This window comes from Hippocampus guttulatus, chromosome 4 (genome assembly GCF_054856545.1).
Source record: "Hippocampus guttulatus isolate MCC_2025c chromosome 4, RoL_Hgut_1.0, whole genome shotgun sequence".
NCBI classification, from domain to species: Eukaryota; Metazoa; Chordata; class Actinopteri; order Syngnathiformes; family Syngnathidae; genus Hippocampus; species Hippocampus guttulatus.
This window is the reverse complement of record NC_141264.1, coordinates 7,741,633-7,757,309: the sequence shown is the minus strand read 5'-3', so window position 1 is coordinate 7,757,309 and position 15,677 is coordinate 7,741,633. Positions and strand designations below refer to the sequence as shown.

Sequence of the window (15,677 nt, the reverse complement as noted above, 5' to 3'; positions counted from 1 at the left end):
AGAATGTCGTAATTCACAACTTTGCTTCAGTGTCACACATCTTAAAAGGGTGAAATAGTTTTTGAATTTGTTGGAAGATACGTGTCAGCAAGGTCTTTGCTATTTTTGTATTTGGACAACATTTTAGGGATGATGAAAATAGTGCCTCCGTGCTATTGGAAATTGGCATATAGAGGCCAGCCTGGAAGTCGTCGTCACAACAACTTATTTTAACATGAGTGAATACTACAGGACAGGTGCTGTCAAGTCAACAAATGGAAGCGTTCGCATTATTTTGGCAAGACTACAACAGCCTCCAAATTTAGAATTTGCAGTTGTTCTTTGGTCTTATGTCAGAGTAAATGAAAGAAAATCTGTATGATGTTCGGATTTGTGACTATTGATCACTGCTTACGTACTTTGCTTCAGACAAAAAAATTGCAAAAATCAAACCCAAGCAAGTGTTTATTAACTAACTGAGTTTATTTACAGAACAGAAATGTATGCAGATGATCGTTTTTCTAAACATTCTCAGAACAGGAAAAATGTTCCTCCCCAGATGATCAAAAATAATACATTTACATTGAACTTGGCTTTGTGGCCACAAATGTTGTCAGGTGTCAAATTGTACACGGACCTAAACCGGGGGAGACTGATTACGGCACACTCCAGCTTCACATATGCCATCCCAATCCTGATTTATTAAATAAAGTGAAAGCTAAAATGGAACCACTGCTTGGTGGTCTCAATGCCAGTGCGAGGAAGGTCATTAACAGATGAGTCTTGTATTGTTAGACTGGCAATGCACAAGAAGAAAAAAGGCTGAGTGGAGTTTAGTATGACTGTACTAAGAAGGGGGAAAAAATCAATACACGAGTACTAGATATTGCAAAATGAGAAGAAAAAAAAAAGCTCAAACTAGGTCAAGGTCCATAATGTCCATCCTAACAGCACTGGCACGCACATAGCACAATTTCCAGCTAGAAGTGGTTAAAAAGTCATGGTGGTGTATGTGATTTGTTAAAGCAAAGGGCTCAGTTTTGGCTTTCAGTCCTATTAGCTGTGAGTTAAATCAGGAGAGCTGTTTTGTGATTGGCCAGCCCAACACTATCTCCATGTGGGTGCACGTTACACTACAGGCGATAATTATTAGTAGTTGTTAGTTGCTTTTAATTAACAGTGATAAAGGAACAAAAAGTTAAAACGAACATAAAAATACACTATACTGGCCACAAGTAGACCTCCTTTCCTCACCCAATCCCACTGCTGTCTGATCCTTGCAGCCCTCAATAAACCCCTTGTTCCCCACCAAAGATGTGGGAACTAAGTTTCTTCGTCTTGAAAAGCTTAAAAAAGCAGCAGTTGACAGACTATTGATGTACAAAGAAAGCCAAGGTGAGTAGACCGAAACCTCTGAGCAAACAGTAGTGAGTTATTTAGGACAAAGACGAGTCATTTTACTAGAATGCATTTGCTAATCGACAGCGGTTTTTCCCTTTTCATTATATTCATGTTTATTTATAGCATATGTGTGCCTGTGTATGTTTGAATTTGACCGTATCCTTCAAATGCAAATAAAGGAGGTATTGGCAGAACATGAGGACTTGTGTTCACACTTGACTCCCGCGTGTGTCTTCACTTTACAGGATGCTGGTCGCCTCATTTGTTTCCAGCATAAAGTCTGGTCCATGACTTGGCTGAGGAGGGGAAAAGTATGAAAGGTCAACAAGAAAATTTCCAAAAAGGCTTCTTCCGGCACAATTGATGACAAATGATTTGATAATGTAAACGTTAAAAGATAACGTGAAACGAGTTGGTCATTGCTGTAATCAACACCAGCTACAGACCAGGGAAGACATGTAGGACTCTGATGTTCAGCATAGAAATGAACAGCATCATTATCACCCACAGACTTTTGAGATCAAGTTATAAAGCACTTGAAAATAAAAAACAAAGTGTCAGAAAATACAAATTGTAATTGGTTAGGTTGCTGTGGCCATTTTTCTGTCCTATTTTCCAAGTGAATAAAGTGTTTTCTGAAACAATATTGTCGTGCAACATGTCAGTAGCATACCCATTCAGTTCTTTATGACGCAATTTCTGTGTAACATTGCCTCTTGCGCTCCTGTTAAAGTAGTTTGAGATCTTAGCAACAATCCTGGCAACAGCGGCCACCTTCAAAGCATGTTGTGACGCCAGGTTTAGTACATGGCAAAACATCGTACATGATGGTAGCTAGTTAGGTCCGTTGGTAGTCATGTTAATAGCATTATCGGTCACGACGAGAGGCTGTTTCGTGTCAATCTTGCACTCCTCCATTGCTCTCTGAAGTACTTTGGCAATGTGCGCGCCGGTGTGGGTGTCATGCATTTTACAGGTTTGAAGCATTTATGATTCGAGTTCCCAATCACTGATGAAATGTGCAGTGATGGGAATAAAAGACAACGTGAAACTTGATGTCACAACATCGCAGGTAAGACCTACGCCTTGAGCGGATTCATGACTTAAGCCCTGGTCACCTTGTACAAAGTTGGAATTGTTTTCTTGGTGAAATGTTTTCGACTGGATAATTCCTAGCATGACTCCAGAGTGCGCATTATGTATCCATGTAACCAACGCTCGTCTGGACAGCAGGCAAGCAAACGGGTGGGTTTTTTTTGGCTTGCTACTAGCTCTGGGTGATGCCGCTGCTAGTGTCTTGTACATATTTGTCTAGTTTTTAGTGTACTTTACTATCACAAGACAAATCTTGCATATCGCAGCCCTTCTATAGTTCCATTTGTATTATCATAAATTCCGAAATGTAGCCACAATTTTAACTTGTATGATGCCGGCGCATCTTTTAATTCCGGTCTTTCGCTTGCTTCGACCATGTTGTCTCACATTGTCTTCTTCGCCTGGTCACTTCCATCCACTTCCCTGCTACTCCAGTGAGGCTCGCTGCCAGCAGACCACCAAGTAAGTGCTAAATAAGCAATGCACAATGAAGGAGCCTTTATAGAGACTGTTTATAAATGTAAACTATCGGTACTTAATGGAGGTGTACCTCTATTTGATCGTGGAACAAAATACTGTCTTGTGATTTATCACAATATCGAGATACTGTTGCACTTCTACTAGTCCATGCATCGACTTTGCTACTGCGCAATGACTGGTCGAGCTTGAAGTTGACAAATTGCCAATCACATGTTTTGCCATTAACAACACGAATGCCTCGCAGAAAGCAACATGTGAGAAGGTTGGTGCATCTTCGCCAATGAGTGCTGGATGTGCTTAACTCCTGTTTCAAGCCAGTGTTGCATCAAATAACTGTTCTATTTCAGAATTGGTTATTGACGCCACCCCACTCTTACAAATGGACTGAATTGATTTTAAAATTGTCCATGTCAAATGTTTAATGTAGCATGATTTGCGACAGCTGCCTTTGCGGTCGGCATCTTTCATTCAGGCGGGCAATTCCAATTTCCAAAAGGGGCCTTGTGAGAAACTGGAGTGGTTGTCGAGGGCCACATCAGTACGCTAACCTCAACTGTGTTCCATACTAAATTCATGTATTTAATATAGGACATTGAATTGTTTGAATGAGCTGCTTAAAATAATACATTAACATTATATCACTGTTAAATCAAGACTCATAAAAAGACATGAATATCCGGTGCATCAATGTTTCATATTTTTAAAGTGTGGGCATTTTGTGCACCAACCACAAAGTCATATCAGTCTTTCCTAGTTAGGACTCCTCAATCATTACAAAAATATCACCCCTACCCCCTCCCTCCATGTTGCAGGAAATAAGAATGTTGCTAACCCGAGGACCACTATTGGCATTCTCGCTAGACAGGTTTTTAAGGAAACAGCCGTTAAAGGAGTCGTGATATGTCAATACAGCAACAATGTTGATTGACCACACTCAGGACCCAAGCAGTTGCTTTTCCTCAATTGAACCCACCACATACGCACCTGCACATTAAAATTAAAGCACCACACCGAAAATAAAAGCACAGCATATTAATCTTTATTTGGAGTTTCTTAAGACTACAAGGTTCAGTCAGAGACCGTGGACGGGCTGGATGTGGCCAGTAGGCCATACTTTGCCCAAGTGTGCTTGAATCCAGCAGGTAAGCTTTAAATCGGAGAACAACGCAAGATCTGGAAAGAACCTACATTAAATAACTTCATTTGAAAGCGGCAGGTCTTACCTGTCTCTATAGCTTCAGCTTCATTGGTCTTCCACTTCTCCGCCACATCATTTGCTAAGGGATCATCAGGGTTTGGTGCACTTAATAACGCCTGGATTGACAGCAGCACCGTGCGAATCTGCAGAGCTGGTGACCATTTATCTGAAAAAGGAAATGAATAAACAGGATACAGGAGGCTAAGACAATGAAAATGGACATGCGGGAAGGCGGACTAACAATATGGCACAAGTTACTATAAGAGGCAGCAACAGGTGGATGCTGTATGGGGTAACACTATAAGGGGGCAGCTGTCAAAGTATACACCCCAGTCAAAGTCTAGGTCAAAAGGCCTTTTGGCAGATTTAATTGACAACTTTCTCAATTCATCTGCAGATAAACTGTAACAGAACAAATTGTAAACAAAGCTTTGTTCCAAAATCCAACATATTTGTGAGAGACTTGATTTTCTGTCACTTCTGGTAAGAAGAGAGTAACATACACAAACTGTTCGCTGTCAATATGAAAATTATTTGTGACTTACCTTTCAGAATGTCTAGACATATTCTTCCCAGTTTGTCTACATTGGGATGATATATTTTAGTCATGAAGCGGACTTTAGGTGCTGCCATCGGATATTCCTCTGGTAAAAAGAGTTCGAGTTTAAATGTACCCCCCTCAAAAGGTGAGTCCTGCGGTCCAGAAATGACCACGTGAAAGTAGCGAGCGTTGCTCTCATCTGGCTCTGCCTGGATACCTGGCACAGGCTCTGCAAACAAGCGCTGAGTTTCCTGGTAAATTCAAACAACACAAAGCACAATTATGAATACAAAACGGTCACAGACAACACTCCTTCATTTTTAGCATCACAACTTTAGCAGTCAAGCACGCTGATTGAAAGTGGAGAGCTCATCAGTAAGGTTGTCGCTTTGTCACGAGGATGATAGAATAAGCAGTAGAAGGCTAAACTCCACCAAGGCTGAGCAATGATGCAGGGTCCAGGGAGTGGTTCCTTCGCAGCTAATTTATCAGTCGAGTATTAAATCAACTGGAGAGAGAAACTGATAAATACATGGCCAATCGCGCAGACATCTGTAAATTCCATCTTCCCCCAAAAAATCAGAGCCTGTTGTCGAGCCGATTGGAAATTTGAGCAGCAGCAGTCAACTCTAGCCCACAAAAATCCCAACATGCACCTTTAGCTTCAATCTTAAACCGCCTACAAACTAGCAAAAGCATGATTTTTTTTCTGGGTTCTTGAAATGCTCCATAAGAGACAATGTTGCCAAACCAATCCCTAACTGTAGTATGTATGTATGCTAGGTCAGTGGGTGGGTGTGGCACTACTTCCATGTGCACCAACTGCTTGTCCTCCACGAAACGGTCCCTTGAATGCACATGGCACAACATGGAGCAAGGAATCACTTTGAAATACTTGGCTAAGTTGGCAAAGGGCCAAAATCCATAGGTATTGACCTAGTACATTTATAGCTATTTTATCGTTATGATGAGACAGCAGTTATTGGTGAACTACAAGGTGCACACAGGCAAATGTTTTTTGAGTTTTTATTGATCTGCTCTTCCTCATCTGCTCATGACAATTGCAAACGGGTCAAACAGGTCAATAGAGGACGCCATTTCCTTTGCTTTCCACCCAGCTCTCATCCACTGAGAGTCAAAGAACTCCTCCAGTAAATGTAAATGTGGTTCCAAGACTTCAGTTTAGAATTCATTCCCCAGCGGCTCATGCAAAAACACGACATTTGGGACACATACTGTAGACATACACACTAATTATTCCAAGAAATATCCTATTTGTAAGCATCAGTGGGTCTCTTCAAAGGTGCGGTATGAATCCAAGTTGTTATTACTATTATAATTTGCACTACCGATCCACCTTTTTTGTTGTTGTTTTTTTTTTTTACATATGTACGCATGCAGGTTTTGTAGAGGTGAGAGGAACAGTCTTCCAATCATCTGTAATCTCTGTACATTCGGCAAATTGATAATGAAAATCTTTGAATTTCTCTTGAATCTGAGACACATGGACACAAACTCAATTATTATGACTTAAAGGGAGCGTATTATCAACACTTCCCTTTTAACTGTTTGTACGAATAGGTGGGTCTCTTCAGTGCCCACCCATTAAGTGTGGAATTAAACAACCAAGTAAATATTTTAGGCCTACTACACACTAAACAATGCAGCCATATACGACTAAATTGGACCATCATGAAAAAATATTAAACCGCAGAGTTAAAATAAACAAACGTATGAGATTTATGATGTTTGTGTGCGACTGTATTTTGAGCAATGTAAAATGCTGGCGCGACAACCTCCGTTTTGTGACATGCAACGTAAACATGTAAAATCTCTTTTGTTTATTCAGTAACAACCGATTGGTTTGGACGTCGAGCGAGGTGGCCAGTTTCAATGGTAACGACCAGGCAATAAAATTCATGGTGATTTTTAGTGTATTCTTGCAGAAAAGTCAACAAATTTCAAAAGCTGCAGGCGTTTTGTGCATTGTAAAACCAGCAGCTAAAAAGATTGTGGTTTCCATGTAGTGCTCCAATGTAAGGGCCCTGCAAGGTTTGATTTAAAGCATATATCATTTTTGACTGATCTGGAACAGGTTCAGTTTAGGGCTCGCGGAACATGTTTTGTCTAGGAAGAAACGGGCAAGAATAAAGGAGGGGGTATGGATATTTCCAGAGGCTGATGATGGCTCACCCCATTTATGGACTGCCCTTGTGTATTTCAACAATGGAGATTGCACGCTTTTCTTTTTAGCTACAGGTAACATATCAAATTCTACATCTAGCTTAGTAATATCGTACAACACAAGACATATACTGTATACTGTATTGCGATGGCTTGGCTGCGTCTCACTGACACTAAGTACCCTGAACCGTTACATCTACAAAGTTGCAGAGCTATTCACCGGAAGTTCAACATTTGAATCTAAGCAAGTGGCCTTGTGGCCAACGTTTCCCAACCCCATACACTGTACGCCCATTGAGATAAGTTTGGCTGCTTCATTCGGCGTGTGGCGGGCCTTAGTTATCTTCGTATCTATGAAAACATACCTGTAGCCGTTGTGCACTTTCGCCCCACTGTTATCAAACAGTAGGAGCAACTTAACATAATAACCACTGTCACACAGTTTGTCAGCCAATCACATAACTACCTAGGCTGGTCAATGTTCCAGAGATAAAGAACCAGCTGGCTGGCACAAACCCTAACTACCCAACTAGGCACAACAGGAGACAGGCAAATGCTGGCATCCCATGGGGAGTCAATTTAACGAAAGCTGGGCTCTCTGTTGGCTCAGCAGTATGTGGGGCGATACGAGAGCTGGCTCAAGAATGAGACAGCTCTTCCTGTAAAACAAGCCAATTTGACCATGGTAATGTGATGTAAAATATTTCTGTAATTCTTGTCTCTCATTATGACAAAAGCATACCAGAGAAGTTATGACAGCTGGTAATGGATGGTCATCGTTCTAATCAAGTGGAAGTTAGTATAACATCTTGTATCTTCCGAAGTTAGTTATTTAATATAGTAACCGGTACTCATTTTTCACAAACACCCACCACAAGTCAATTACAATAATTATGGCTGGGCAATAGGACTGCCACAAATGATTATTCTGCTGGTCAACTAATCACCAGCAGTACAGTAGTCGTAATTAGGCGACTAATCAGATATAAATCGCGGCAGACCTTAACAGCAAGCAGCCGCTCTTGCATAACCATCTTGCAGTGTGCATTCTTTAAAGGTATGTATAAATTAATAACAAAGACAAATAAGATGATACATTAAACTTTTATGAAAAACATTACAGCTTGTATCAGCACTTCAGACATGTTTATAAATGATGGCGCAATTGAAATTGAAGGCAATAGGGTCGCAATTTTTTTGCAGTCAATGTAAAGTGCATTTTAAAATGGAACGAAAAAGTATACACTATGGAGAGTTGCACTACTTTGAAACTATCTGTTAAAACAAAAAGAAATACTTTGTGTTTCTTGTTGCGTCGTGTGGACCGGATGTGGATTGTTTTTCAGCATTTTTTGGCCACGACATTCATCAAGGAGGAGACTCTGTGCTTGGCGGTTGCGCCTTCTCGACAGCATGGGTATACCAGCACTGTTTTTGATTGGGAGGAATGTCTGTGCCATTTGACTTGTCATTGCTGAACAGCTCTGGGGCGCTTGTGGTTTTTTTGCGCCTGTAATGGGCAGCATTTTACACAGCCCCGCTTTGTTCAGCAGAGAGATCGGTGCTGTTGGACGGTCTGCGGCTGGATGGATGCAAGGCTTGAGGAGCCGATGAGGAGAAGAAAGGAGAAATACGAGCGTCGGCGCAGAGCGTCGGTGCAGAGCGCCGATGCAGATGTGAAACTGGGAGTCGCAGCTTGGAATTGAAGCGGAATACGTCGGACAGGAGATGTGAGCCAATCTCTTTTCGTCAATGGACGCTACAGCTTCGTGTTTGCTTTCAAAACTTAGCTTGTAGCAGACGTGTGCACATTTGCACATTGCACTTATATTGAACTGCGTACAGTTCTTTTCTGAAACATTTTGGCAATGAAACACTTTGTTTGGGAATTTCTCCATTGATAGACTAATAAAGAATTTCTCATCTTAAACATATTTCACACTTCCTGGGCACTAAGCATTTTTTAAATGTAGAAAGTAGTGAAATTAGCTGAGTAAAATTAGGAAAATGTACTGTGCTAAAGAGAATTAAATAACATCTTCTACTGGTTATTAATTGTTTTTATTTGACCTTTATCCAAAACGTTATCATTTTACTTCAAAAGTATGCATAACTTCATCTACACGAAATGTGGTATGGACTTGAAACAGGGTGTGGGGCGGAAGGTTATGTTTATAGTTGGTAACATTGCGGGCTTGTGGCTAATAGATCATGGTGTGTTACTTTGAGTGCTACTATGTTCGAGTTCATGAACGCAACGCTCGTGGTTGTGAATGCCTGTGAGGAAGAGTCTGTTCAATGTCAACCAAGGGCATTAAAAATAAATAAATGAAAAAAAAAATCGGTGTTTCGGTTGTTATTAAATATAAGTCCAATCACTAATGCCCTCGTTATCCATAGTAGATGCTACAATATGTTATTGTACCAAACAAGACATTGTGGTCCATTAACGGACAAGGTGGCCTGTGTGCGCTAACGGGAGTTTCCAAACACAAACCTATGGCAGAAATGAAATCAGGCATCACCCATAATGTGCTTCCTTTTTAGATGCTTGTTTAGCACAACTGTGCTTCTATGAAAGGGAATTTTTGAGCTCGAACTTTAGGACTCTATTACTGACACGGGTAAGCCATGACAATGCATTACCCATAATGCTTCTTTTTACATCACGGATGACCCGGATTACCACTACGGGACTGTGCATGCGTGTCATAGGCAGGCATACAGCCAGAGGGAAAAGTGGGAGACATGGCAGATTTGACAGAAAAACAAAGCGGCAAATAAATAAATGTATAAACAATTTGTCACAGATTAAATGATAAGTGATTTTGATTGTCGACGTCATTGTGACTAGTCGAGTAAGGTTGGTGGCCTAAATGGAAAAAAAAATAATCATTTACTATGATTTCGATTGATGGTGAACTCACGGAAGTAGACGTTAATTTCCTGTTAGCATGTCAAAGGGATTTTACATTTACTTTAGCATTAGTACTGGCGAACAAGGCATGTCTTGTCCTTAAATATCCAAATTGTGTAATTCTCTTTGTTGTGTTAAGTTTTGCAGCCAACTCTTAACCTAATCCACTAACACACTGAACTCTTAATACACAAAGACCTCTTCGGACTCTGGCCTGCTTTTTCAGTCCTAATCTGATCCAGTCTGGCAGCTTCATGTTATGTCCATCAGAGCTGACAATGACTGAACCTGCTAACTAGGAGGCAATGAAGAGGAATCCTTAAAAGCTACCATACTTGCTTTTGACAGGCTTCTCCTGAATGCAGCTCAGAGGGAAATTCCTGAAATGTTTTCGATAACCCACAGACAAAACCATCCAGTGAAAACACAGACAAGAGGGGCTCCCAGTCGCAGTCACAGGCTCCAAAGGCTCAAGGCCTCCAATCTTCCCACCTCTTCCTCCCAATATCAGTCTATGGCTGGTTTCGTCATTCACCTGTATAGTTTACATCGTTCCATTCCCATTCTTTTTTTAACGGCTACATCCCACTCCACACATTGTGGAACAATTTGAGTGTGAAAAAATATTGTCTTCTTTTCTGGGAGGTGAATTATATTGGCACCCCCAAAGTCATACAGCTTCCAGGTCGACATCAAAACAAAATGATATACAGTAATTTGTTCCAGCGTCCAGACAGTCAAATATTTGATTAGTTTTACGGTAGGGTTGGACGATTAACCAAAATGTAATTGTGACTTCGATTTTGGCTTCTGTCTCTTTAAAATGTGATAATGGAGAAAAACAATTATGCATTTGCAAGTTCCCGATATGAAAGTAACCTGAATGCCCCATGTTTCTTTGTGTAGCAAGCCTGTAGCATACGTAATTTCTGCCAACCCGGAGTGTGCAGACACCCACTCGGGGGTTTACTGAATCTGTTTCACAAAGGTTGGCAACTTCAATCCCTCTCGTGATATTGCTTAATTGTTGTATAGCAGTTGTTGTTGGTTTTTGTCACTAAACAATACCAAATAAAGAACATTAATTGGTTAAGAAACAAAAAAATGTTTTGTAATACACTAACACTAAAATTGTATCTGATTAATCTGTGGAATAATCAACAGAACAATGTATTCTAAAAATATTTGAGAGTGATTTGGATAGTCATGTGTATTCATTCTTATCAAAAAAAAAATACATAATTCAATGTAAACCCAGCTAGTGAAAGGTCAAACAGTTAACTACTCTTTCACTAGGCGGCAGACCTGTTGCTGTCCACCGTTTGCCTTTCATACAACAGAAAAATCATTTTGTACTCAACACATCAGCATGAATCAGCCGAGTTGGTCGAGTCTTCACCTGCCGTTAGCGTGCAATATGATGTTTGGCCTTCGAAATGCCCAAGAACTTAGCACAGTCTCCAGAACGCAGAAGCCAAAAGACACTTAAGTTTATGAGAGAATGCATGCATTGTCACATTTGTTACAGAACGCACCCATTTGAAGGTCGCTCCACCCAGAATGCGTACATTTCATCAAGGTGGCACACTAAGTCACTGGGAGAATCTGCACAGTCAAACAAAGTGTGCAGCCGTACGCCTTTTCTGACTTATGCCCCTTCGCGGGTACATTTCAGGATCATCATTATTTCTGTTACTTTTTGTAATATTTTTGATTGGTGGTGTGCTGGGAGATTCTTTTAAAGGTCAAGCGTGAAGTAAACTTGGCCACCTATCTTGTGAGTCATTCTTAGGGGGAAAACTATTTTAAGCATACTTTTGCAACCCACCAAGGTTCATAGTTAGACCCATCGCAACACACTTAACAACGAAAATCCAATTGTTGGGCAATCTCCGGCGAGTGACGTCTTTGACAGAATATAAGGAACCCCATTATAAACCGGCCGAGCCTGGTTTTGTTTTGTTTGTGAACCATAACATGTTAAACACTGTCGCTGAAAACTCTTCAGTCAGGGGTGCCCATTAACGTTGATCGCGATCGACCGGTAGCTCGCGGACTGGTCCCAAGTCGATCAAGCGGTGTGGAGGAAAAAAATTAAACATTAGTATCTCTGTCCATGTTAGTAATATATTTTTGTGTAAATGCACACTGCACCCTAATCATCCTATCAGTCACACTTTCACAAGAAGTATTTTAAAAAATAAAATAAAGTTTACGGACCTGCGTCACCGTAAGTTGTTAGTGCTCAGCAGTCAATTGCAATTGCAGCTTGCGATCAGAGCTGTTGCGATATAGCTTTTATTATTGTTATCATCATCATCAGTCAATGTTCACTTCGTGTATAATTCACCGATAGCACTCGCAAAGAATGGCAATCTGGAGGGCCAAGAGAAGCATTTTAAAATGGTACGCGTGAGCTACGATTTTTAACAGGCTGCAAAAGTCCGTCGCATGCCTCTGCGGCAGGTCTCCCGGTAAAGTAGGCAGTGATTTCCTTTTAATAAACTCTTGTGTCAACTTTATTTTTCTGTTTCGTTCATCTTAGGGGGCGTTATGGCTGTTGCTCATCATGGCATGGATGTGTAAGTGTGTGCGTATGAGCATGTGCACGGTAACGGGTCGATTGCAGGAGGTTGGTTGATCAAAAAGTAGATCTCTGGTCCAAAAAGTTTGGGCACCCCTGCTCTAAGTGTATTTCAGACAATATTTCAGTCTTGGGGATTGGCTTCTAATCATGGTTCGTGAGCATCTTGGTGTATGGTGTAATGTGCACTTAAAATTACCACTTCATATGTCAATAAAAGGGAGCACAGTGTTGAATTTCACTGTGAAATTGCAAAAAGACTGACTCAATGCAGTAAAATGTGAGCAATTAGGTAGGCACGTGCTTCAAAGGTGCTGCCATATACAGTAGCCATGTAACTAAGCCTATCACATTCGTAATAAATGGAGAGGGTACCGGTATTTTCGCAGGAGCGGTTTTGGCTAACTTACATGGCTCTCTTGGGGTTACGAACCAAATGACTCTGACCTTCACTGCTTGTTATATGAGGTGATTCAATTACATTTGGATTATTTCAAGGACACAATGAAATAGTGTGGTTCAGACTGATCCTCTGGGTTTGATTCTTATGTGCGAAGCCTGCCTGAAGGACATATTCATTCAAATGTACAACACCCCAATCAGAAGTAAGGATGAATAAAATTATTTTTTTCCTTCTCAAAGTTAAGGGGAGTTTGCCCAGCACAGCACAGAGATAGCCTCAACAGGTGCCGGTGGTGCCAGGAAGAGGGGAGTACAGTATTTAAATAAAGAGGGATCCACCACACAGCTTAAAGGTTAAACACAAAACGCGTTTCCCTCCTCGCTACTGATACCTGATGACGACTGATTTGAGTTTTCATTATAAATAATTAAAAAACGCACAGCATAGTTCGTAATTCATACTATCAACCACGGATGAAAAGTTTGGGTTCTGAGTTATCAACTTTTACAACGTTAAATTCCCTGTCGGACCATTTAAATCCACGGTAGTCTCCCAATCTAATGCTCGGTTGTAATAGGCCTTGCTGAATACAAAACGAATAGAGCGCCAACACTTCATTTATCAATTTGTATTCTAAAATAATACGTTATCACAAACTGAAGACACCGTTCACCCATCGCCTTATTGCAAAAATTATATTCATTTTAACACGTAAAGTTGGACCAAAAGGCCGTACGATCAAATTATTTACACGAAAGCCAGCCAACTTCTAAATGTGTCTTTTGTATGAGTGCAAAGCACTCTATTGGAGATGGGGAAAATACTGGGGTGGTGTGTTTTCCATTTTTAAATACACATCGACAGTAGACGTGGTTAGCATGGTTAGCTTCGCTAGCGTGCTTAGCCGGGCAGACCGTCGTCAGTCCCAACAGCGTTCTTCTCACGGATATAAAACGAGTACCCACACTTTGCTATGTTTGTCACAATTCGCGTCGGCAAACACAACAAGCACCGCTGCTTATGTCTTTACCAAAACCTTTGACTAATACCCACACAGGAAGAAAACGGAAGTCACTTCGGACAACTAACGTTGTCGTGGTGGATGCTACCGTTAGCACAAAAAGCCCATATTCGATATTTTGGGCGAGTGGGTCCAATATGTTGGGTAAAAACCACAGCAACTAAAAAGTCCCACACGCTTATTTTTTGAACACAAAGTCGTTACCTTTATAATTCTGCGGGGCAGTCCTGACATCTTGTCTTAAATGCGAGCTTTAGCTCCGTCAGTGCCTCCTCTCGTTGACAGCGCACGCACGCATACACACTTACGACTTCCGGGTTCTATGCGTCATGACCACAGATGGAAGCACTTGCAGCACACCATCTATTGTACACATCAACAACCAGCCTTGTCCAATACCTGAAAGCGACAGTGTACTTGATTACCTGATCAGAAAATAACTTTGATTGACCTCAAAGTCCACCCATCCATCCATTAATTTCCTGATCGGCTTATCCTCACAAGGGTCGTGGGGCATGGTGGAGCCTATACCAGCTGTCTTCGGGCAGTCAGCGGGGGGACACCCTGAACTGGTTGCCAGCCAAGTGCAGGGCACACAGAGACGAACAACCATCCACGCTCACACTCACACCTAGGTACAATATAGAGTGTCCAATAACAATGTGTTTTTGGAATGTGGGAGGAAACCGGAGAAACCCCACGCAGGCACGAGGAGAATATGCAAATTCCACACAGGAAGGCCGGAGCTGGAATCGAACTTGCAACTGTGAGGTCGACGCGCTAACCACTGGACAACCAGGCCTGAATGAGAATCTGTAATTTTTCTGCCATTTTCACATGAATGCAGAATGCTTTGACCCCTTCGTTCTCTGCCTCAAGTTTGTTTGTTTGTTCGTTTTGTTAACTGCATATTTAAAGAATAAATGTACAATAGATTTGAATGCAAACTGTAAAACAATGTTTTAAATAATGCAGAAAATCAAGGTTCGATTCTGCCTCTGGTCTTCCTGTGTGGAGTTTGCATGTTCTCCCCGTGCCTGTGTGGATTTTCTCCAGGTACTCTGGTTTCTTCCCACATTCCAAAAACATGCGTGGCAGGTCAATTGAACACTCTAAATTGATCCTAGGTGCGATTGTGGGCACAAATGGTTGTTCGTCTATGTGTGCCCTACAATTGTCTGCGACCAATTCAGGGTGCACCGCACCTGCCGCCCGGAGACACCTGAGATAGGCTCCAGCATGCCCACGACCCTTATGAGGATAAATGGATTAGATGGATCAATGGATGGTTTCATGAACTCAAATGCGCACAACTACCAATCTTGCACACACAGTCATAATGCAAGCAGGAACAAACCTAAATAAAAAGCAACATCCAGATTTTTGAAGATTTTGTAAGTTGAGGGGTTCGTTTTTTGTGTCATTGGAATTTTTAGATATCATTTGAACGAATGAACCATTGATCGTAATTTGCAAATGGCATCAGCCATCAGTGACAATTGGTCACTCTGAGTGGCTGTTAGCTAGCGAATGTATGAGATAGAAGTAGACTATGAGATCGTAAACAAAAGCAAAGCCACTTAAAAGAAAAATGCATTACATCGGGAATTAAGCACATCAGTATGTGGCTTTTTACTTCGTTTGTATAATGACGATCTTTTCAGAGGACGCAAAAGTGGCGTCTCATCTCTAGTTATTATTTCGCGTTTATACGAGCGTTTGTCAGAAAAAAAGATATGCATGCATATTGTGACGCGGGCGAGTGTGGAATTCAATTGTGTGTGCATACCATGCAGCTATGTGGAGCAATGAGGTAACTGCTATCTCTGTGCGCATGCGTTAAATCTCCCTTCGCTCTGATTTGCATTCTACGT

General features: G+C 41.3%; 1 protein-coding gene across 1 annotated transcript; it reads right to left on the bottom strand.

Moving 5' to 3' along the window:
• Positions 1 to 443: 443 nt before the first annotated feature.
• Positions 444 to 14,125, bottom strand: ube2na (ubiquitin-conjugating enzyme E2Na). Its single transcript, XM_086109313.1, has 4 exons — positions 14,008 to 14,125; positions 4,699 to 4,945; positions 4,179 to 4,319; positions 444 to 1,676 (listed from the first exon to the last, which is right to left on the bottom strand). The coding sequence occupies exons 1-4, from the start codon at positions 14,035 to 14,037 to the stop codon at positions 1,639 to 1,641; spliced, it is 456 nt and encodes a 151-aa protein (XP_085965439.1). The 5' UTR covers positions 14,038 to 14,125; the 3' UTR covers positions 444 to 1,638.
• Between the last annotated feature and the right edge of the window lie 1,552 nt (positions 14,126 to 15,677).

Excerpts from the sequence above, each read along its gene's own strand:
- ube2na (XM_086109313.1), bottom strand. The coding sequence starts at position 14,037 with ATGTCAGGACTGCCCCGCAGAATTATAAAG. Across the intron at positions 4,946-14,007 it reads TGCCCCGCAGAATTATAAAG|GAAACTCAGCGCTTGTTTGC; the intron begins GTAACGACTTTG and ends TGAATTTACCAG. Across the intron at positions 4,320-4,698 it reads ATGTCTAGACATTCTGAAAG|ATAAATGGTCACCAGCTCTG; the intron begins GTAAGTCACAAA and ends TTCCTTTTTCAG.